Raw genomic sequence first — 26,051 nt, forward strand, 5'->3', positions numbered from 1 at the left:
ATATAGATTATTCTGGATATAACCTAGCATCAGTTTGAACCTGAATAGTTCCCAATTAGTTTGGCAAGAAACTCAAATTTTCAGACTGAGCAGCTGCTTTATTTTAATTTTTACAGATCCAACTGAATAACTTGGGTACATACCACCATGTCTTACCAACTTCCTTACTTATCTAAGCTAAGGACTGCGTGTTTGCTTATGCTGAGCTATAATCGGTTTAATTTTTTTCCACCTCTTTGTTTTTCACCTATATTGTCATAATGCTGTCAACTGCTTACTACCAGGTCATAACCAAAAATATTCTAGACCATATGAGATCACATTCAGACAATACAGCAGCAGTTCTAGGTGGACAGGCAGTAGTAATTAGTAAGACACTAGTCCATTCAACTAAGATTATAGTTAAATAATATGTTTTTGAAAGAATCCAAATACTAGTTTCTGTGTTCCTTATAGCTTCTTTCATGAAAAATTCTGCTTCTGGGACATCTTGTCTCAGTTTGGCACAGTATTTGTTTTACTTATCTCACACATGTTTGTTTATCATCGTCAAGGCTGAGAGATGGAAGGCAGGGAACCCCATATGTGACACATTTGAGTGAAACAGAGTCTAAAACAATGAAAGAGACAAAATCATTATGATTTCCTTACATCAACTACAGTTACTGCAGTACCGGTAGCTTCCATCCCCAAAGCTTCTGATATGTGGAGTTCTATATGGAGTTCAAACCAGATGTCCTCTTCTAGTTATGTTTTTTGTTTTAGTGTCTAGTTTAGATAGAGATAATCTGCAGCCAATTTCTGTGCGCCGCTTTTCCCACTACCTTTTGAAAGGCTTTATAGCTATAACCAAGATCTGAACAGTTGTTCCAATACAGTACTGAAAACGGATTACACCGTAGGCATTTTTCAGCATTAAGAAGTAATCTACAAAGATTCTTTTTTCTTAATAATTTTTGACACACATCTTTTTGCATCAAGATTCCAGAATTATAGATGTACAAAGGATATTACTGAGAAGCTCTAAGGTTTTATAGTGGGACTTACCAGCTTGCCTTATATGTGTTGTATTGAAATGTACATATCTATACATAGTTATCTAACATTACTGTATGAGAAGTAGCAGTTTCCCCTTAAATCTGAGAGACCATTGTGGGTTATTTGAGTGGGGTATATGAGGTTCTAGTAAGTTCTCCTAGACACATGCGCTGTAAGGCATATACACCAACTTCCATCACTTTCAAAATAGACGGCAAAAAAAGCAATACTAACCTAAACAGGTGGAAACTATTTAAGTCATACAGCCCCTCACATCTTTTATAACTTAATTACTTAATGAAAGCTTTAGGTAGGAGCAGCTTTATTAAAAATATTTAATCATTATTAACTTGAATGTATTTTTTCTAAGACTTCACATTGTTCTAATCCATATAGAATAGTTAATTTATGAAAAAACAGCTGACCAGAACACTAGGGTAATATATTTTAAATAGGCCTAAATATTATATTATTAGTTTAAAAGGATGTGTTTAGTAGAACTAGTAGTAGTAGTAGTAGTAGTAATTTATACCTCTGCAAATGATTTTGTGATTTATTCTACATACAGGCTCACTGGATCTAGTGTTCCTGATCTTATTGTGAGCATGAGCAACCAGATGTGGCTTCATTTACAATCTGATGACAGCATTGGCTCACCAGGATTCAAAGCTGTTTATCAAGGTATGAACTATATTAACTGCTTTGAACTCGTGTTGTAACTTCATTCGAAAAAAAATATTTCAAATAAGCTTTTAGTCATTTCACAAATTTAGAGTTTTGATACCATCTCCATTGTTAATTAATGGTTAATGGAAATATGTATTTGCGAATACGCAAAAAGTAACAAAAAATATCTGAAATAAAAATGAAAGTTATTGTTCTAATGCTTTATGCTTGAAGGTTAATACAAACTACAAATTTATATCATTTTTTTAAAAAGGTTAAATGTTACATCCTGCTAACCTGTTTAATTCCTTAGATTGAATATAATTTGAATACTACAGTTAGTTTTCTCAGACTTTATCAGAGTAATTACAAAACTTGTTTTCATGCCTTACCAAGAATCTTCACAGACCTAAGTCAAAATTTGTGTGTAACAAAGATAAAGGAACATATATATTGTGTACACTTTTGGAAATTAAGAAGATGTATAAGACTGTAGACATTTAACCCAAAAGAAGTGATCTAAATTACCCTAGCCTCATTTGCGTTGTTTCTGTCTCAAATAGATGAGAAACTTGGCAACATAAGCATCCTTAATTTTTATTGACTGTGAGCTTCAGTTTGATACTTTCTGAAGTTGATTAATTCTAGTAAAAACTACCTGATAGTTAGTATGTATTGATATTTTCCATTTTAATTGGTTGCATAGACCTGGAGCTAGAAAGAGTGCTTGCTTATTAACATATGGTGTCACTTTTGGTTAATTTCCATGTTAATTAGTTCACCTTAAGGATAAGGCCAAAAACAGTTAATACTATTTTCAGTAGTTTCTTATGGGCATATTTGGTGAAAATTATTTGATATTAATTTTGTCAAAATAACTTCCATTCAAAAGACGCTGCAAAACATTGAGAGACTGTTTAATGTTCAGTAACTGAAAGTAACTTAATCAGAAGAGTAGTTCTCCCTACACTTTTTCCATAAACTGAAGCACCCTGTTTCATTTCACCTGTAGTTACCTTACTGTTTCAACACCAAAAAAGGCAAAACAGTAAGAGTTATGTGGGGGTTAGCTTCAAATTTAGTCACCTATACATTTATTGCACAAAGGACATTAAGACAGGCTTGCCTGCACAGGTTTTTATGTTCTATCTCTGGCTGATGGCATATTGTGAACTCTAATGATGAAAGGAGCCAGAAGGGAAAACACTCCCCAGTTGCCAGCCAGGAAACCCAGTGTTGGTTCTCTATACCAGTATCCTTCTCCAGGTGGACTCTCCATTGAAGCAGGTGGTGGTGGTGATGATGATAGCGATAAGGATTGGATTTTCATCACGATTTTTCCCTAGTACTATATACTTTTCTTTGGGACTACTCAAACTCACCATTGGTTATTCCCAATCACGGTGCTGATTGGAGTATGCTAATTAGGTCAAGTGTTGTATGTTCATACATTGTTAAGTTTCTGTGTGCGCATATTGTTAGATAATATTTATTGAGTATTTAAATTATATTATCTACTTTTATATGCACCTTATTTTAGTCTTTTTTAATGTGAACTGAAAACTACAAAACAAGAGGTGAGGGGAGGGGGAGAAAGAAGGGGTGATTCTCATTACAGTGTCAATTGCTTCCCATGAGAATCCTCCATAGCAACACTACTGGGATTTGCAGGTTCATGGCCATGAGAATAACAATATGAGAACAAGGAAAAAGTACCATCATAGAGGCTCTGGAAACACTATCACAATTCTTAAGTCAGATGGTACGGAGCTGTGAGTAAAAAAAGCAAATGCAGGCCCACAGCATTACCATGGCTAAGACATTAAGGTATCTTAAGACACTGTGCAACACGTGCAGCCTATACAGTACATATCTCAAGCATGTTTGTGTTGCCCGAGGGCAATGACATATTCTTTATTTAAGTTAATCCCACCCCTTCTCGTTCCTTCTTTCACGGTTTTATCTTTTTTACTTGTGTCATTTCTAGGGATTGTGTTTATTAAGACAATGTATTTTCTTTATAGAATCCATTTGTGAGTTATATAAAGTAAAAATAGTGGGTATATAGTGGAAATAGAGTACTGACACAAGTTATGTAACTGACACTTTACATTTTTTCCTCAATCCAAAATTATGAACTTTATCCCATTGTACCTATGTGAAAAAGTTCAAAAGTTTAAATCTATCTGCTGAGTTATTTTTCGCTGACATTCCTCTTTCTGGTATTCTAAAGGCATCTGTTTTAATTTCTATATTTGTCTAACTTATCAAAGATACCTTATTTCATTTATGGAGTTTGACCTCTTACTTCCGGGGACATTCTGAAAACACCTAAAGTACACACTATGAATTTTACAGTAGTAGTGTCATCTCTGTTAGGATGTATAATGTTATCATTTGACAATTGGATTCTGCCTTTCAGTCTTGTTTTACAACCAATTGTGAGTCATTCGGTGGTTTTGTAGTTTTGGAAATTAATTTTAGAATGGTAAAATGTGAAATGTTTACAATCTCAGAAGTGTAATACATGTATTAATATCAAGATGGATTATAACTTTTTTCTCTGTTTTACCTAACTCCATGCTCTCATTAGTTTTAATATATTTTTCTCATCTTCTTTTACTGTTGACAAAACTTTTATCCATCTGCACTCTCAACATATCTTCTGTTTTAGGCTAAGTATAAAATCTTAAACCTCTATCATATCACAAGATGATACCTCAATGATTCTGCTTCCCCTTTCTTCAACAGTCAAAGAACCTGTCCAAAGATAGAATCTCATTTTAATGATGAGAATGTTAATGCATTGTGATGTGTGACCTCAAAGACACTGTCTTTGTGATTGCAGCTAGCTAAAAAGAAAGCAAACTGCAGGCTTTGATGGCTTCTACTTGTCTATAGAGACAAAGCAAAGGGCATCCTTCTTTGAATCTTTTTTACCAAAAAGTCTGATTTTTGCTCCCGATTAGAACATGACTCCTTACCCTCTTGGGCGATATTTTGCAATTGACTGACTGAACGTTTACTTTGTATCTATTATAATAAAATATTGTTTTTATAATTGATGTTAACAAAGTGTCATAGACTGATTGCAGTTTATAAGAAATAGTTACTGTAGCTAAGCTTTGTCTCTAAATATGAGGTAAAGAAGTATTTTGGTGATGCAATTCACCTCTCCTGCATTAGTACATCCACCTAAAAATGGCATGAAATGATGCCTGTAAACTAACTGATATGCATCACAGATTTTTTATATGAGTAGTAAATTTAATACTGTTTACAGTTTGCCTAAGTGTTTAAGGGAGGAACAATTATTTCCCTATTCTTATGCCTCTTCTTTGGCTCACCTTCAGAAGCACCTTAATGTCAGAAATACATAGTGCTATCTATATTCTTAATATTCAAATTTCTTGATTTTAAATATAGTTAATAATTAAGAAAGGCTTTGTAGTCTGCCTAATTAGTCAGGCTTCTTGGACTGTACAATGCAGCTCTACAATAGCAGGATCAACAAAAAAGACTTCAGACATAGGTCCTCAAGAAATAGCTACTAAGAATGAATAGCTTTGAATACAGAGGAGAACTGTATGCATCTACTGTATGCAATGGAAGGTGAACTATGGAAAGACATGGTAAAACTAATGTTGAAATTAGCTTGTTAATCTGACAAAACTGATAAAATACAATAGTTGCCTTGATATTTTTCTAAAAGTCAACATCAGTTGTCATATATATAATTTAAACATTACCTGTATGTAAGTTCATTATTAATAAGTAAAATGCAAGATGCTGCGAGCAACCTTAACTTTGATGTTAAACTTTCTAAACCATATCAGAACCATATTATTATTACTAAAAAAGAAAGCTATTAACCCATATTATTTTTTTTTAAATTATGAAGAATAATCTGCACCTAAGATTACTTTTCTTAAAAAGCTATTCTATGGACTGTATCTGAAGGTTGTTCATTCTCTGTTATAGATTGCCAGTCTTCTTAGCCGAATGGTTCAATACATTTCTGAAAGAGTTCTCTGAAAGCATCTACAGTTTCTGTGAAAAGGCCAGAAATTTACATTGTTCTGTCCTTGAACAAAAAGATCTATTGTAGTACCACACCTAACTTAACTGAAGTCCTCTTGCCATTATAACCTCTGACATTTTTCCTTTCTGAAGCCAGCATGACCAGGTGACACTCCACACATCTTCATTAAATAAAGATGAGGAAAATGAAATATACTATTATGCATAGTTACTGTTTCTAAAATGGATGTTGTCTTCTGTTGTAGATATAAAGAAATTATTGAAACTATGTATTTCACAGCTGGGATTTCGTGATTAAAAGCTGGAACATTTCTCAGTGAATACTTGTGTAGGGCTACTTGTGTAGAGAGGGCTGTGCTAATGATAAAATTTTCCTTAAAAAAAAAGAGAAGGAAATTTAATAACAGATTTAGGCTATCATTAAGGCAGTTTTCAGAATTTCAGTGATAGACATACTTAGAAAGTAAAGGAATTAAAAGACTGTACTCTAAGTTCTAGTTATGTCTCTGATATATTTTTTTTCTTTTACCTGGGTATTTAGTAAGGTTATGAAAGACTTCAGTGTATTTCTCCATACAAAGGACATATCTGAAATCTTCATATGTCACCTTCTGAAAGAATAGCATAAACATTCTGAATGGTAAACTTGTTGAAGACTGTTATCAGTCTCCCTTGTTGAAGTTGCCTTAGTCTGAATAAATTTTAAATATGCATTAGAACAAGGCCTGATATCTTTTGAGCACTCTGATTAAATTTGTTTAGGTTGACCAAAAGTACTTATTTCAAATGCATAAACAATTTATGGAAATATTTTTTTTTAAGCTCTAACAAATCTTGCCATTCACTGACTAAAACCTGTCTGAATTTTTTTTCTTTTTTTATTACCATATATATAAAGGACATCATGACAATCACTTAACTAAAGATAGTGTGCATAAAGTTTAATCCTAAGGATGAAAACAATATTGATATCAGCATTTTGATACCACCATTTTGAGGTCACAAGTTGATCATGTAATACCAACAGACAAAGTATATTTCTACCAATTACATGCTAAGACTATTTTTACAAGGAAACCTTTCCTGCAATTTGTTAGTAGTCATGGGTTGTAGCAGGGACTTTTTTAGGTGCAATAGGAAAATAATTTTCACTAAAGGTATTCTTAAATCATGTACTTTAAAAAAAAAAAATAAAATAGTTTTCCTCTTGGGCTGCATTTTGATTGTGTTTTGACCACAAGTGAAGACCACTCATGCCTAAATTTTCCCAGCAACTTGTGATCTGATGTATTATTTAGACAGATCTGAATCAAAAGATTTGGTTTATGCCATTTCTTTAATACAGGTCCAAGCATACATTTACCTGTTACATGGATAAGGTAGACATAGTCATTGCTATGCACATCCAGATCAGGATAATGTAGCATGGTAATATGACATTATGCCTTGGAACAATATCAAACATTGGTGTCAGATCAAGAAGTTCACCCTGGACACCTTTCTGATAGAACCTAGAGTCACAGCCAAAACCAGGAATGTGCCTGAGTTTGCCTTTTTCCACTCATGTCATGGCATTGCCACATCTAAAAATAGGTGCTTTATGGCTGATAAGGTCCAAGGTGGATCATTCAGCCAGCTGATCATTAGGCTGCTTCCATGCTTTTGTTCCCATCAGCTGTACCACACCGACCACAGAAGCAGGTGACAGTCAGCTTGACCTTTTAGACACGAATTTTCAGAATTTTGTTGTCTGAGATTCTTCTCCCATTCAAGCCTTTAAACTTGTCAGTCTGATAAAAATATTTAATCTTTTGACTTCAGACTTCTTGATAACAGTAAAATAACATCTGTTTTGTAGCTTGTTTAGAACTCACTTTATATTCCTGCCTTTATGTAGTTATAGAAACTAATGAAGTTTTGTCACTAGCCTATCGTTTAGTTCATAACAGTGTTATAAAAGAAATCTGGTGACTCAGTGATATAATCCTGAGCATTTTATATAATTTGAAGTTATTAAGATTTCTTGGACATGTCAGGAAGCATATCAGCCACTGCAAGCAGCTGAAAAATGTCAAGTTTACAACCTTAATTTGTATTGATACTCAACTGAGCAGTAAAGCTTTAAGCTCTTCATTATAATGTTGTTTGGAAGAAGCTACTTCTTTCCTCTTGAGACTTGTAGAAAAAAACTATCACAAACATATTTCAGTTGCTCAGATAAATGTCAGTTTTCTTTTTGCATACAGCTATAGTACTTAGTAAAACTTAAATCAATGCGTTTTTTTGCAAACACACAACTTGCTTATAAATGCCATTGCACTATCAATATTGATATAAAACTTTGTTACTGCTTGGAGATTTGATAAAACCTGTGCAAAAAGAAATTAATGGAATTAGGTCTTTTTAGGACTCTCACAATTAGATGGGCATTCTGGGAAATCATTATGTAAAGTGTAATGCTTGGAAAAAACCCTCATAAGTCATTCAAGGAAAACAGCTTTCTATTTTACTTTAAGCTTTTTTTTCATGTGTTTCATGTATATGAAGTTTTCTTTTTATATTTTTTTTTGCTATGTATTATAATTCAGACATTGTTCAAGTGTGTGTTTTTGGAGAACAATAAATTTTGGAGGCTATATATATATACTTCATATTTTATGTGAATATTTTGATATGTTAAAGTCATTTGATTCTGTGGAGAACTGTCAGTTTCACCATAATATTGTATGAATGACTCTGTAGTGTCATATAGTGCAAGTTAGTTTTGTGGATGAGCAAATGTCAGTCACTTAGTTTCTAGTACCACATTATCATTTTTAGATATGGAAGCTTTCCTGTACTGTTATCTGACCTTTTCAGAGTATATTGTTCAGGTAAGCCTACAGCAGGCATTTCTAAGTTTAAAAATCCTTGAGTTTTCTTTCAAGGAATGAATAGTATCATCAGTAGATTACTAACAGAGTGAAGAGAGGAATGTTCAGTTGCTGATACCTACCCCAACAGTTTCAAAGTAATTTTTAATAGTGGAAACTATCTTTGCCTGAGTTTTGTATAATGGTTGGCGTGGCAGACAGAACTCACTTTCCATCTAGAAAATAAACATGGACTTGAGGAACATAAAATCATGGTGATATTTTATATTAATTGCATAATTCTGCTTCTGATGGCCTATTTTAATTTTAAAAGAGCACATTTCAGAGTCTTCATCCAGGTCTGGATATCACTATGCTCACTTTTGATTCGTAGACATACAATCAATGTCTGTTATTCATCTCAATCAGTTTAAAGATTAACATATAGCTGTTCAGTTTTACTGTTTAAGCAATGTATTAGCTTCCTGTACTATAACCTTTAATGTAATGCATTCTTTTGTGCTAATAATGAAGATTATCAATATGCTAGAAAATAATATATATGTTAAAAATAGTGTGGTTTACAGACCTGATAACAGTGTATCTTTTTAGTTTTATGATTTCACTGAGGAATATCATTATTAATATGCTCCATCGCTTTAACATCAGAGTTTAAAAAGTAAAAAATAAAAAAAAAAAATATAAGCACTCTCAAGATTTAAAATTTGGTGAGGTACAGCCAATATACAGCAAATGGAAGGAGAGGCAGTGGGGTAGCTCTGTAGGGTAGGGAGTGGTTTGACTACATAGAGCTTAATGATGCTCACAAGGTCGAATGTTTATGGGTAAGGATCAAAGGGAAGGCCAACAAGGTGGATATCCTGGTGGGAATCTATTATTGACTACCTAACCAGGATGAAAAAACAAATGAAATATTCTACAAGCATCTGGGAGAAGCCTTACAATCCCTATCCCTTGTTCTTGTGGAGGACTTAAATTTACTGGATGTCCACTGAAAATAAAATATAGCAGAAGGGAAACAGTCTAGGACGTCCCCACAGTCCAGGAGAAAATGGTTAATGACCTGCTGCTCCTCTTAGACACTTACAAGTCTATGGGGCCAGATGGGATCCACCCAGGGGTACTCAAGGAGGTGGCAGAAGAGCTCACCAAGCCACTTTCCATCATTTATCAGTAGTCATGGCTAACCAGGGAGGTCCCAGAAGACTGGAGGTTAGCAAATGTGACAGTCAGCTATAAGAAGGGCAGGAAGGACAACCTGGGAAACTACAGGCCTATCAGCGTGACCTCAGTGCCAGGGAAGGTTATGGAGCAGATCATCCTGAGTGCCATCACATGGCACATGCAGGACAACCAGGGGATCAGGCCCAGCCAACATGGATTCATGAAGTGCAGATCCTGCTTGACGGGCAAGATCTCCTTCTAAGACAAGGTGACCTGCCTAGTGGATGAGGGAAAGGCTATGGATATTGTCTATCTGGACTTTCAGTATGGCTTTTGGCACCACCTCCCACACAGCCCCAGGCAATGATACAGGCTTGGAGAAGAGTGGCTGGAAAGCTGCCTAGCAGAAAAGGGTCTAGGGGTGCTGGTTAACAGGTGGCTGAGCATGAGCCAGCAGCGTGCCCAGGTGGCCAAAAAGGCCAACAGCACCCTGGCTTGTATCCAAAGTAATGTGGCCAGCAGGACTAGGGAAGTGATCGTCCCCCTGCACTCAGCACTGGTGAGGTGCACCTTGAATACTGTGTTCAGTTTTGGGCCTCTCACTACAAGGGGGACATTGAGGTGCTGGAGTGTGACCAGAGGACAGTGAAGATGGTGAAGGGGCTAGAGCATAAGGCTTATGAGGAGTAGCTGAGGGAACTGGTGTTGTTTAGCTTGGAGAAAATGAAACTGGGGGGAGGGGGGGGGCTGCTTTTTATAACTTGTCTGAAAGTAGGCTATAGACAGGTGGGAGTATGCCTCTTCTCCCAGATAACAAGGAATAGGACAAGAGGAAATTGCCTCAAGTTGTGCCATGGTGGTTTTAGACTGGATATAAGGAAAAATTTGTTCATAGAAAGGGTGGTCAAGCATTGGAACAGGCTGCACAGGGAGGTGATGGAGTAACCATCCCTGGAGGTATTTAAAGACATGTAGATGTGGTGCTTAGAGACATGGTTTAGTGGTGGACTTGGCAGTGTTAGGTTAACGATTGGACTTGATGATCTGAAAGGTCTTTTCCAACCTAAATGATCCTATGATTCTATGTATTCTTTCCTAGTTATATGACATGACTGTGGCTAGGATGTTTCCCTCTCCCTTGCCCTCCAGACTGCAGCTACATCTGACTGGTTAGGTATATGTGCATTCATATCTTTTCAGATATTGACTTAAGAATGTGAAACTTATAATGAGTTAAAAGCCATTTTTTCCTCTTTGCTTGAAAACATTATACATTGAAACAAAAACATGTTGTCTCCAGATAAGGCAGAGTTGTTAAGTTTTAGCTCAGCTGGTGAAGATTATTCTTCTAGTCAAACTTCTTTGGAAAGAACTCTTATATAATAATTAAACATTTTGTATGTAGAAAATAGCTCAGATATTTTTATTTCATTATAGAAAAATACTGTTATATAGCTTTTCATCCCTGTTAATTCTTCAGTATGTTTGATTTTAACATAAATGTTATTTCCATATTCTAATTAAACTTTAATTAAAGATGTACCATGGCCATATTTTTAAAAAACATTATTAACATTTGGAGATTTTCCCTAAAGACTAGATAGCAACAAATATGAAAATAAAACTGGCATTTTGTAATAAGATTCTGAAAACAGGAAAGTGAGAATTAAAAGTAGACATTAACTGGTCTTTTGTGGGTTTTTTTGTTTGCTTGCTTGCTTTTTACTTCTGACAGGTGCTTCTTTGTTCCTTCCACTGAAAAAACCAGCAACCACCCAACAATGGAACTGAACAGAGTTGAAACTGTTTTTGAAACATAAAGCCAAGTCTTTCCTGAGCACATACAGCTCAGTTGAAAGTATGATAGAACAACTTAATAATTTTAATTAATTGGAAAATTGCAATTGCTTTTTACTAGTTAAAACTTTCTCCCTTTTGTGTTTTTTTATACTTGCTTTTAATATATAAAATGCCACAGTGTATGCACCATGAACTTGACTGTCCAAGTACATTATCTAGGAAGATAGCCTTTTCATGCTTTTAAGCCAAAGTAATTCTAATCTACCAATTTGCCTTATATGTTTGGAAAAGTGGTAAAATACTCAGAATATCTTGTTAAGATCCACAACTCAGTCTGTTTGGCATTCTTAAGCATCCTCTGTCATTTGTAAAGTTTCTGCAAATGATAGTTGGAAATAAAGATACCTCACAGCTAGACAGCAACAGATAGGACGTTATGGGTTTTTCTTTTCAGCAATACTATGATACAGTCCTCTGTATTTTTTCACTAGAAGGCTCAAGCCGAGAGATTTATACTGCCCTTTAGTTCTGAAGCCTTTTGATGTATGACACCTACACCCTGATATAAAAATCAAGCATTTGATTTTAAATGAGCAATAAGTCAGCTTTTCAGATTGCCTCCCCAGTGGTGTCACTCAGTTTAAGTTTTGTTTTCCTGTCTATGTTACTTTAAGTAACCATCCTTTTTGCAAAGTTACCAAAATAATTGTTTAAATGATGTGATGGATGATACACCTTGGACTGTATTCATAGACACATTTAGGTTGGAAATTACCCTTATGATCAATCCAACCATTAATGTAACACTACCAAGTCCACAAATTACACTATTGATGTTTTCTTTAAGTATATCCTTCTGAAGAAGTGTATGAATGAGCTCTTAAAAGTGGTGAGTTATCACTTAAGTCAATAAACTCTAAAGAAAGCATTGTCTTAAAAATCTTCCTAAATATTTAATTTGCTTCTGTAAGGCAAATGCAATGTTATTTTCATTTTTCTTGAAGCAAATATTTATCTAGAACTGTTGAAAAAGTGCTACTTTTTTCTAAGCCACCAAAAATTCAAACCATAAATAAAACCATATTTAGAATGTGAATGATTGAAGATAATCCTGTGCTAAGAGTCAGACTTTGTTACAGGGTTTTCTGCATGTATATATATGCATAGTATCAGCATACTACTAGTTCTTTTTAGGAAACAACACAGACTAATTTGATAAAGAAAAAAATATATAAACCTACATTCTCATGACAAGCTGAAGAAACATGTTTGACCCTAAAATGACACTGTAGAAAAAAATCCTATTTCCAGTTCAGTCTTTATGGCAGATATTTTTTAATTTTTTAAAAATACATATATATGCAGTTATAGATATGAGGTGCATTTCACATATTAATTTCACATATAATTTCAACATATTTGAATATTCTTCCATCTCAAAATTCACCCAAAATTTTTCATATTGTATTTTTCTTGTGTGTGTGTTAGAGTACATTGCATACTACAAAATGAATTCTGTATGTTTTGCATAAAACTTTAAGATAATTTAGCTTAACTTGTATTTATTGTTATAACACATAAAGAACACATTCTCGTTCTTAAGGTACACCCAGTTATAAAAAATTGTGTTTTTCTGATAAAAGCCAACAATAAAACTCTGGGAGTAAGAGTTCCCTTTATTTTTTGCCTTGTTTAAAATGTGTATTAAGTCTGCAGGGAGATGCTCAGGAAAGTTAAAATTAAGAAAGTACAATAAATTTAAATGACAGATTTAACTGAGTAATCTGCCTTAAATTCATGGGTAAGGGCTCTCCTTCATTAACATTATAACCCTTCGTAACTGCAGCTTAATCTTCTTCAAAAGAAGTATACAAATCCTCTGAGAAGGATTAAACTACAATAATGTGAGGACAATGGTACACCTGGACAAGGACTTGTCCTTTAGCATGGCTTGACTTATGAGCCTAGAGCTTGTGACTTTAGTTGATGATTCCTTCTTAATGCCACATTTAGATATTTTTCCAAATTGTAATATGATGTGATTGGGACACACTAAGTAAGTTCTTCATCAAAAACGAATGACTATAATATTACAAAAAAGCATACATCTCCAGCAATATATTCTTTGTGAACTTAAGAGCATCACAATGGGAGGCCATGATTAAGATAGCTAAAATTGAACTGATGAAACATTTCTGCAAGAAATGATAAATTTTCAAATAATTATCAGCAAATAATGACAGTGGGTAATTTAACAGTGCCTAGTAGTTGCATTATTTAATAAAATTAATATTTATAAAATATTATTGTATATACATATATGCACATATATTTTTATATTTGCATCTATAAACCTATGCATAGTCATGTCTGCTTACAGACTTGAAGTCTATCCAGATTTTATTGCCAGATAAAAGATCTTTTTTCTTCACTGTTTCATAGAAATACGCCCAGCTCCTATGAAAACTTTCTATCTCCAACTTTAAATATTGGTTTTAACATTCTTTTAAAAGTTTGATAAATTATTTTCAAAGAAAAGTTAAAATATGAACTTGTTGGTAGACATCACTTTAAAAAAAAATAATCCATTCAATGTTGTGTTAAATTATTTGTAATTTTATTGTGTTTGTAAACTGATCACTACTTGAAATCACAGTAATGTTTTGACAGGACTTATAGAAACAGTTATAAACTTTCTCTTTTTATTGTATTGTCTTAGCAATTAATTTGATAATTAGTAACATTCATGTGTGTATTTGAATACAAATATATTCTGGCATTAATTATAATTCATATTTTGATATTTACTTAGTTTTATCTCTCTAATGTAAGTAGTTCCTTTACCTGTTTATAACATAAGATATTGGATTTATGGTTCTTTTTCTTATATTTTTGATGACAAAAATAGGCTATATATCATTTAATGTAGTAAATCTTTTGACTAATCCATAGCACAATCATATTTCCAATTTCACAGCTAACAAACTGAACATGAATATTTTTATCATTAGAAATCGATTCTGTGCTATAAGATGATACAATACAGGCACACATGGCAAAATCAGATAAAGAAGAAAGGTGAGCTGTAGGGTGGCCATCTGACAAAAAATCGAAGAGGAAAAGAAAACTTTAAAAATTGGCTCCAACTGTCATAATTTTCTGAGAAATAATCTAGGCAACTATGATGATATCTTGTTTGTAAATTATTTGCTTTATGTTAGTAAACACTATTCCTGCTTAAAAAAAAACCAAAAAAAAACCCAACCAAAAAAAAACCCCAAACAAGTCATTTGTAAGAATGCAGAGAAAACACCTTCACTAAACATCCCTTCCTATGACAAACTTCTGTAATACAGTTTAGGACCAGCTCAGAGAGAGCGGGAAGGAGCCTTACAGCACAGTAGGGCTTGGGGATTTCTTACAGGGAAAGGGAACTGACAATTTATTTTCTTTCCCATAAAGACCCGGAAGAGACAATATAAAGTTTGCTGCAACCCAGAAACTACCTTGGACCACATTTGTGTTGCTAAATAAAATGTGGCCAGGGGCTGTGCTCTTGCCCTGAGGATGCATGTACATAACATTGTCCTAAGAGGGGCCTTGTTTACCCACAGACAAACTGTATGTGTGCATTTCTATGTATGTGTCTTGAGGTAGGGCAAGAGGGTGTTATTTCAGTGTGCCAGTGATGTGCGTGCTGCATTGCAGGCCGTATTTCCTGTTTTCATAGCCAGAAACTGAGAGTATGTACTGCGACCACACAGTGCCTCAGAGGGTGCTGGTAGGCATCACCCAGAAGCATGCTAAAGCTGGTGCAGCATGGGTGGGTGGAGATCCAGTGCTCAGACTCACCCTTGTCCCTGCTTTATTTAGTGGTAGGACTTTAGCGGCAGAGTGACTGGCCTAAGAACCTTGGAGGAAAAGACTCATAGCAAGGACACAGTGAAAAGTAAGAGAACTGTGCACCAGCTCTCTCTCACGCATTTCCAAGAACAGATCTGTGCTGTCTTTTTTTAAAGCCTTCATGTTCATTTTGGTATTTTTAAATATGTTTTTAGATATTGTTTATTCAGTGATGTCACATTGTCACAATTACGTGTGGTATTATATCAACATCCAGATTAATTAATACTTGATGTTTAGTTTTCTAAGGTTTTGAAATTATGAATCTGTGTGACTTTATCAGGAGATGCCTTTCTTTTCCTGTTTATTGATATTGATGTGTGTGTTGCGGGTTAAGCCAGTACAGGCAAGGAGGGAGAGAGATTCTCCACATTTCCTTCAAGTGACCAGACCTGGTGGGACAGTCTTTCCATAGCTGAGATGCCAGCCCATATGGTGGGGAGGGAATAGAGATTCTCTTTGAACTGCCAGAGCTGGCAGGCCAGTCTATCCACAGCTGGGTGCCTCAGTGTCTACCCAGACCTTTATCACCAGGGTGCTGGTGTAGGATATCAGCATGCTCTGTTCAAATCTTTGCCTGCACTGGATGTCATCCAGATCTTGGAGGCCTGGTTATTGTCCAGGTCACTGTAGACCTCCTCCACCACTGCTAATTCCCAGTTCAGTGTGTAAGCCTATTTTGTAAAACTGGTGTCTTATGAATGCTGTACTGAAATTTAATACAAACCACTTCACGATATCTTTTTATGGTAGATTAATTTTATCTGTTACAGAGATTTAAAAAAAATCTGGATTTTTCTTGTTCATATGCATTTTTCCATCTTTCTAAGTTAAACTAGATTCTTCTTATCATCTCTAGGATCTTTGTGAGGGTATCGATAGGCTTTTTTTTTTTTTTTTTAATAGTTTCACCATGAAAAGATAAAAGACGTAGTCATGTTTGGGTCTTTAAACAGTTTCTGTGTCATTTTTGCCTTCATCATAGCATTTATTGAATTTCTTAAATGTCACTGTTGATTACCATGTGCCAAATGGAAATAATTCCTAATGTCACCTAATTTCAAATGAACAATTAAACTTGGATCCCAAATACTCTTTAATAAAAACACAATTCATATTGGTAGTTGTAACTGAAGCAAGATCTATGGGAAATATTAACAACAGCTGAAGATTTTCTTTCAGACGCATATACTTATATTAGTAAGGTCCTCTGTAAAGAATTGATTTATTTCACTAGAGTTGCTTCAAAGTTCTTCAGTACTTTATTCTTCCTAAGTCCTTTCACCAGCTGTGTGATTTATCCATACAGCTCATAAACAGACATTAATTTCACACTCTGACTGAAATTGATTTGACATGCGAACACCTCCACCTGTTACAAAGTCAGCATATCTGTTGTGGTTTAACCCCAGCTGGCAACTAAGTAAAGTACCACTCAGCTGCTCTCTTTCACCCCAACTGGTGGTGGGATGGGGAGGAGAATCAGAAAGAAGGTAAAACCCATGGGTTGAGATAATAACATGGTGTATACTATAATAACTATGGTATGGAATATCCCTTTAGCTAGTTTGAGTCAACTGTCCTGGCTGTGCTCCCTCCTGGCTTCTTGTGCACCTGCCCACTGGCAGAGCATGGGAAACTGAAGAGTCTTTGACTTAGTGTAAGCACCGCTTTTCAACAAGTAAAAATCAGTGTGTTATCAACATTATTCTCATACTAAATGCAAATCGCAGCACTGTACCAGCTACTGGGAAGAAAATTAACTCTATCTCAGCCAAAACCAGGACAATATTCTCCAGGACAAGGTTTTTACATTGCTTTCTTTATTTATTGGCAATTTGAAGTGGGTTATTATTATTCAAGATGTAATAACGATTTATCTTTGAATTACTACGAAACTTGAGAGAAACAATAGTTAGTATTCCAAAACATTGTCAAGAACAATTATTAAGTTGGTTGGGTTTTTTATTGTTTGTTGTATATATGGTAGTATATAAAAATAAGATCCATTCAGACTCTTTATTAAATGTGTGAATCGCTGAATAAGGTTAACAAAAAGTTATAATAATATCAAATTTAATGTTGTGTGTGCTTGCATGGTCTCTTTTGCATGTAAACACTTCTCAGTGTATAGTACTAGTCAATTTAATTTTAATCATGAAGAATTAATGACATTTACTAGAAAATGTATCTTCTAAAATGAGCAGTTTAGATGTTTTCTGAACATAGCTCATAAAACATTGTACAATGAAGATTTCTAAGTGCATAGAGTAATGAACTACATTAAAGGGGGGATTTGTGCAGATGAAGCCATACAGTATATGCTGACTGTAGGTGAAAAGCATCATATTAATGCAGTAAATGACAGTATATTTTCAGAAAGGAATGACTTTCAGAGAGCAGTACAAATGACCTTCATTGCTTACAGTTTGGTCTGTAATATGATATTGCAATTTTTTTAAAAAAATAGTATTTTTAATGATCTTAGGTTTAATTATATACCAATCTTCCACTCCCTTGTACCTTCCCCTCTCCTCTGACCTTTCCAGGCCAGCGTAGCCATGGCCAATCCTTTCTTGAATAGGAAATTATTTACACTTTGTGGAAAATTGTAAAAGAACAGTCCCTTTATGATTCACTTGTAGGCTTGGTATTAGTATAATGTTTTCAAAGGATCTTTATTTTTCATGTCAATGTCCAAAGAATTACTTAGTGCTTAAAGAACTTTTAGAAAACAGTGTACTATTTACTTCAAAACAAAATCATTATAGTTAGAACACACTATAAAAAAATTAATATTTTGCAGATAGTCTAGCAGTATCAGTTGTAATATATAAAATAAAGGAAGTACATGATTCCTTGTAAATACAGATGTAAACTGGTGCCAGTCTATGTCTCTGCCTGTTGATGTGTTTTTCCTGTCTTTCGAAAGAATAAGAGTTAGTTATCATTTTCTCAGATAGTGACTATATTTGCATTTGTTTAGATGCCAGGGAGTGGTATTAGCATGTGTACACTTGCAAAGTGTTCTCACAGAACTGAGTTCAAACACTTTTTTTTTTTTTTTTATTAAAAAAAATATTTTTAAGATATAAACCCTTTGGATTTTTCGTATCATCTACTGTACTCACCACATTTCAGTCTGTCTTTGATGGTTCCAAGATCCTACATATGTTGCCAATTTTTATTTTCTAACGTCTATATGGCCTCTGCATGAAATAGCAAAAAATGTTTTTGTACAGTCAACTTTATATAGAACATGATAAAAAAAAAACAACAAACGTATCTGTTGATGCTTCTATTGTTTTGTATTAGTGTGCTGTAGCAAAAGATTTTCAGTAAGTAGTATTTTTCAAGCTGATTCAGTTTGCAACTGAACTTTGACTCATGATTCCAAATATTATCATTAAAGTTGCTTGATTCAAAATCTAATACACTGCTTGGAACCACTGCTATAGAGTCCTCTTGAGCTATTTTGCTAACAGTAGTATGTAGAGAAAAGTGGGAATTTTAAAGGATTTTAGCAAGAACTGGATGTTTTAAATGTTTTAAAAACTTTCCATTCATTCTTACAATGTGCTCAAGAAAAGTGGACACATTGTATTTGTTGAGATTCTCGTCTCATCTGCCAAGACTACAGTTATCTAAAATAAGATTACTATTCCTGGTCTGTTTGCTTCTCTTAGTATAGACACGTGGAATGTATATTGGTATGCTTTCACCAGAACGTGTACCATGATAGGACCAACATAAATGGACATTTACTGTGTTTTCCCCATTACTTGCACTATTTGAAGAAAAAAACCCACTCAACTTGCTATAGTCTTTTTCAGCTTCTCTTCAAATATAAGTCCAAGATTTCAGGATGCTGCAATGTGTTAAAACCATTTTTGCAATCTTTTCCTGTCACAATGCACAGGACTAGAAACTTTATGTTAGAAGCCAAAGAAAGATTATCTTCATTAAAAAAAATAATTTATTGTAATGATCTCTCTAATTAAAGCTACACAAAGTGGTGTTATTCAGAGCAACACATATCATCTGTATTCAGGATGAAGTGTAACCAGGAAAGCATGGTGTTCATGACTCCAGCACATATCCAGACCTTTTCTTTCCAATCTGGAAGTTAATAAATGTCAGGCTACAATTTATATATATATATGTATGTCTTGCATTAAAGTGTAAACTTATATAGGAATCACACAACTTTCTTAAGAACTCAAGACCTGTCTTGCATGGCAGTTTTATGACCTGAAGGTAACTTTCAGAATAAGTGTTCTTTGAGACCTAGTCTTTAAATTCTTCAGTTTCTAGTTCACTGTATCATTTAGAATTAAATTCTTGAGTTTCACTAATTAATATAATAATTTGGAAACTACAAAATTGATGTTCTAGATGGTCTAGATGACAGAATAGAAAAGGTAAGGCATAACAGTTCTTTTGTTGTGGACACATACCATGTAAGATCATAGTATTTTCCAATGTGCATGGAAACATAAAGGGAATAATTATATTATTATATGATTCCAATAATTAGAAGAAAACGCAGGCATAATGTTATTAATATGTTGTCAAACATTTTAAAGTCACTTATTTGTGGTTTTAGGCAAATATCTTTGCGATGAATAGTTAAAGTATTTTACTTGTACCCCAGTGACACCATGAAAGTCATAGTTAAGCTTGATTATATGTAATTTTAACAAGCACAGGACTTTCTTAAAGCAATTTGCTGGGGGTTTTAGGTTTCTGCAGTTAACCTCCACAGACAAGCAATATTAAGAGGGAGTGGTTTTGGTGGTGGAAAAAAACATTAAATCCCCAGCATAACCCAACCTATCCTTCTTCCATTTTCTTCTGGATGTGAAAGTGGAAAAACAGGATGTTGAATAGAATTTTGCAACTGAGAAGTCCAATCTATCCATGTAAAGTCAAAGAGATGGCTAATACCCATGAGGATTCTAACATGCTTTTGTGAAATTTCAGTTGTTTAATTACTCTCACTGAAAAGAATGCATTAATTTTATTTATTTATTTATTTTCTTGCATGCATACTGTCCCAGCAAAATATTTACATGCATGTATAGGTATACACTGTTTCAGTATGGTTATATGGAATATCTTACAGAGTGAATTCTAAGCTGTGAGGCTTTTATTTTTCTTTAGAGTAGTTATGTTAAGATGTTCCTCAGAAAGCGTGCTGTATTAGGGAGAAAAAGTTTTGTTTGCCTTGTCCTGGTTGCTAAAGCCTTGATCAGGTTGACATCTTTGGAAAGAGAAGGAAAGCATGTCTTGTTTAAGCACAGTCCAGGACTCTCAGGTGGCCGAGAGAACAGGAGCCAAGAAGGAAGAAGGCACAGCAAAAAAACTGTAATCATACAAGCTATAGATACGAATAGATAAGAATGTAGGTAAGAACAGGAACCTCTTTGCAGACAGAAGGGGTCGCATGCAATAAAGTTTTAAAATTAATCAAAGAGAGAAACTTAGAAATCTTGGGGTAAATTGTGCATTCCCCCAAAACACTAAAAGTTCCTGGACTGCGTCCAACCCTGGAGGGCAGGATTTGTCCTGCAGACATAGAATATGAGTGTAGCGTGTAAATATGCTTTCTTTTTTTTCTTTTCTTCCCTTCAGAAGAACGTTTTTAGAGCAGCATTTCCTCCTTACTTCTTTACGAAGTAAAGTAAAATTAAGTTATTCCTAAGTCCACGCTGTAGTAATATTAGTACGTTCAGTTGCAGTGTAATCACTTTTCCTATTTCAGATACTACTAAGGCATCATTCTCCCTCTTTATCCATATCCATGGATGGATTCCAAAGCTGACATTTTTCATTTGAGCACTTACTGTTTCTATAACTTGCATTAGTAGCATTCCAGTCTTGAAGCTCCCACAAATCCCATGCATGACATCCCTTTTAATCTTCCGTTATGTTTGGTGAAAATGGGCTCATCCTTCTTGGTCTTTAAAGATGAACACCCACTGTAAGGTACAGAAGTGGATATTCAGGGAAAATAAGGTCGTGCCATCAAACATTAATTTTATTTTACAAAATTCTCAGCTGGCATAGGCTTGAAATTTTGGTGCTTGCTTTTTCCTTTGAAGAGTATGAGAAAAAGCAGATCTTATGTGGGTATAGAGGCACAAGAAGACATGTACACCTACAATATATGCCACAGGGCTACAGCATCTTGAAAATACTATGCCACTGTTTTTTTGTAATATCATTTGTATAACATTATATAATGTTATGATTGGTCTAAAAGATACATATACTAATCTAGTTGAAGCAGTTCTATTACCTAATGATAATTTTTATTCACATTTATGCTTTGAGATACTACCATTCTCTAATTTTAATCAATTTAATATGTGCTAAATTGATTTTCTGATGCCGATTTTTAATTTGGATGCCATTTTTTGCTAAATTAAGTGGTTGAAAGAAGTCCAAATATATTGTGTCAATCAAGTTTATGATCTAAAAATCATATTGTTTGTATGATATGACCAATTTTCCATAAAACCATGTTAACTAATGTTAATTATATTTTCATCTTTTAACCCTTTCAAAATAGACTCCTGTGTTGGCTGTTGCACTACTTTGCTTAGGATCAGTGCTGGCTTTACAGTCCTATAATTAGACAAGTTGATTTGTACTTTTAAATTATCAGTAGCACATTGATTCTCGTCTAGGCAACTACCATGTCTTCCTTGCCAGGATTTAAGATTATTTTAGGTAAAGATGTTCAAGGACGTTCTATTGTAAAGGAGGATAAAGCGTATCACTTTCGCAGTTTGAGGGGACAGATTATATACACATGAAATTGTGTAATTCCTTGGGTCCTTTTTTCTCCAGTTTTTGAGACAGTCATTACATGTGACCTTGTCCTGTCAGCTGGGGCCTCCCTTGTCCTCCATAAGTTCTTGAAGATAATTGCTAATAGTTCATAGACTGCTTCAGTTTAGGATCTTTAATGTGAATTTAATTAGGCCCTGTTCCCTTGAATATGTCTGCATTTTCTAAATAGTCCTTAACCTGCCCTCCTCCTATCCAGCCCTTTAATTAATTTTATTTAAACTTTTGTTACATAGCTGTGAATTCATTTATTTTTTTCTGAAAAAGTGAAGATGTTCTTCATTCTCCTTTCCTGAATAGCTCTTTTTCTTTCTCTTACATTTAATGACTTTCTACAAGCTCTTATATTGTCTCTTGCTTCATTTCATCGTTCACCTTTTCACAGGATTCATCCTTATGTTATTCTGATCATTTCTGAGGCAGCTGTGCTTGTTTTCGACTGTACTTCCTATTTTCTACCATAGCATGCCAACTTGCATTCCACAGGGTATCTTTGGGCTAACCTTTGTCCAGGGCACTGCTCAGCCTGATGTATAGACAGGCTTTACTCTTTCTGTTAGTAAAGAAACATGAACTCCGCAATTTGAACAATAGGACTTTCCTTATCACAAAACATCAGAATAAAAGTATACAGTGAAACTGAAAGACCATAAAATGTTGATACTAAACAATAATGATTGTGTAAGGAAAGAACATGGTTAAGTATTCAGTGATAAATCAAGACAGAGATAATCTCAGAGAATTTTCCCTGTTCCCAGTGATGTGTGGCTCAAGTGCTTCCTCTTTGTCTCTAATGTATTTGTGCATTGTATTTCCTCTTTTCTTCCATGTATTTGTGCAATCACTTTTAGAACACATATATTTCACCTGCTGAAAAAAGAGATTTCCAGTCTATGTAATTGGTTCTCAGTTCCTCAGAAACAGTAACTTTGATCTTTTGTTTTCCTTCTCTCATTCTGATGTATCCTTTTTTATATGGAGGAACAGAACTGCATACAATATTTAGTGTACATAAAATAGGTTTTTGTGTGATGTCAGAATACTATTTTCTGTTTTGTTCAGTGCTCCTTTCCTAGCAGTTACTAACATTTTCAGTAGCTTACAGTATCATAGGATTATCTTTAGGGTGCAAGAATTCTTGTTCCTGAGTGGTAACCATCAAGTCAGAACCAATTATTGTGCTTGCAAGCTCAGTATATGTTTTTTTCCATATTTAATTTTCTACAATTATAAATAATGAATTTCATCTGCAGTTTAATCAGTTGTTTAGTTGGTATCATAAACTTTTCCCCAAGTAACAGAGAGCTTCTTCCTCATGCCTGTTCAGATTTGGTCTACATCTACCCCCGGGCATGTGAAATTGATGGCAAACCAATGACATTTTGTTTTTCTGCATTCTGTAATGGAATACTGAAGTACATGGTAAATATTAAAATGTTTGTCAAAGAAGTTCAATCGGTTTTCTTCTCAGATTGTTTTATTACTTTCAAGGATTTTTATATTGTAAGGTATGTTATGATATGATATGTTACGATACGACACATTACGATATGATATGATGTGGTATGATATATTATTACCAACAAGATATTAATATACTATGATAGTGAACTGTTAGCTTAAACGGATTTCCTATAAAAAAATGTCATGTTACTTTTCCATCTGTCTGATTCTAAGGTCATGTTTGGTTTTTAATACTGAAATAGAATACAATAACGTAGAAGCAACAAAAATTAATCTACTGGATACGACCTGTAGCTTTTTCGATAGCAGCAAGGACAAAACATTTCAGAGAAATTGTGAGAATCTCTTAAAATGGTGCTAGGAACCATATGATCTGTGAAGGAGGCCTTCTCTTTTTATAGTTGGAGACTGATAATAAATTGTACTGTAAAATTTCTTTGAAGAGATTTACTGGAATAATGACAAAATTGTGATCATCTATAAAACCATCATGTAAGGCCACCCTGTTTATAGATTTAGCCCAATCTCATGTTAGCCTTAATAGTCACTTCTACAGTCCAATTATGTGCTATCATCTGATACATTTTTTTCTCTTAGTTTTGATTTATCATTTTCACTTTCCCTAATTGTTCCCATGTTCCTTTGCAGGAAACATATATATAATATAATTCTTGTATTTATGTCACCTTCTGCAATCCTGAGCATATCTCTTTATCCCTTCTCTTTCTATAAGAGTGTCTCCACTTGTGTTTTTAAATCAGATTCCACCGTGTCTGGTATTATGACTGTAACGCAGGTGGGTATAAGGAATAAGAAGAAATAAAATTAATAATATTTTTTTCTTGTATTTATAACATGAGTGGCCTGTCTTTAAAGAGTTTAGATGTTAAACAGAAAAGGTCCTATGTAACATGGAAATAAGCTAACAAACTCTCTCTTCTTTTTTTATTGTAAATGTATACATGTGTCAGTTCTTAGTTTCCCTTAACTTATCTTGACTGTAGCTAAGGCGATAATTATGAAATGTTGTCAAAGTCATGATTTTAGGTTTTAGAGTTATTGATTTCAGCTTTCTCATAGACTTTCAAATACTGAAGTTTATTTATGTATCTCTTCTTTGAAACATGGATTTTTATGTAACATGTTTAAAACACTAATTTAAATTGCATTTATAAATATGAGTTATTAAAATGTGAGGATGTTATTAATACTCTACTAGTAAAAGTTGTATCTAGCTCAGATTTAGTGATTTTATGATAATTCACTAATTATCTAAGCTAGAATATTGGCATTAAGTGGCATTAAGACATAGTGGCATTAAGGTTTTAAATTTGACTGTGTATTTGTAATCTAGTGGGGGGGGAGTACATTACTACCATTTACTACCATGCCTAATAAATTCAATACTCCCAATTGTTTTAATCTTTAAATTATTTTATAATATATGACACCTTTCAAATAGTAGTCATAATACTTATTTAGATACTTAATATACTTTAGAATCGCCATATTTCTTTCTGTGAAAGAAAACACAGCAACAGAAACTTCTCTGATTAAATTCAGATGCATATGATCTTCTCATCAGAAATCAAATCTTGTCATTTTTCCAACATTAAAGAGAGAATATTCCCTGAAACTGAGTATTCCTGTTTTACAAACAAGATGAAAAGTCTCTTTCCCCATGCTACTGAAAGACAGTATGTGAAAGCCATAAACAATTGAATAAGATCAATGTTAATATTTCAGTAACCAGAGGAAGCTGATGTTCAAATTTGAGTTTGAGAGCTTATTTGCAAACTTCATGAAGTGCACACAGCTCTAAGGACTCAGCTAAAAGGAAGTCCCACATTGACTGGGTACACAGAATAATCCTAAAGGAACAAGGGTTTTTTTGCCACACTTGAAATGTGTTAGCATAGCTTTTATTTTCATGGTTTTTATTTTAAGAACCTTTTCTGTCCCATAGGATTTCTCTAAGAGCTCAACTAACTTGGCCAGAAGAATGTTCTCTTTGTAGAAAAGCCTCTTTGCAAATTATGAAGGAGAGTAATTGCTGTGTGTGTTGAAAAAAGAGGCACAATGCACCTCAACTGCATTTAGACATTTAAAAAATTAGTTTTCTGATCAAATCAGTGGAAGTAAGACAGGTACCAGAAGAGAAAATGAAATAAAAAGCTATGTTACATCCCAGAGGACAGAAAAATATTGGGAATTATTACATACCTGTACTACTGTAGATCTAGTTAT

The 26,051-nt window shown here is 34.1% G+C and overlaps 1 protein-coding gene across 1 annotated transcript in view; it reads left to right on the forward strand.

Moving 5' to 3' along the window:
• CSMD1 (CUB and Sushi multiple domains 1) overlaps positions 1 to 26,051 on the forward strand; it is a 1,210,443-nt gene that overhangs the window by 857,294 nt on the left and 327,098 nt on the right. Inside the window, exon 12 of the mRNA XM_055714855.1 lies at positions 1,607 to 1,719. Coding sequence (XP_055570830.1) covers positions 1,607 to 1,719 — 113 coding nt within the window. The remainder of the gene's footprint in view (positions 1 to 1,606; positions 1,720 to 26,051) is intronic.

Source organism: Falco cherrug, chromosome 6 (genome assembly GCF_023634085.1).
Source record: "Falco cherrug isolate bFalChe1 chromosome 6, bFalChe1.pri, whole genome shotgun sequence".
NCBI lineage: Eukaryota > Metazoa > Chordata > Aves > Falconiformes > Falconidae > Falco > Falco cherrug.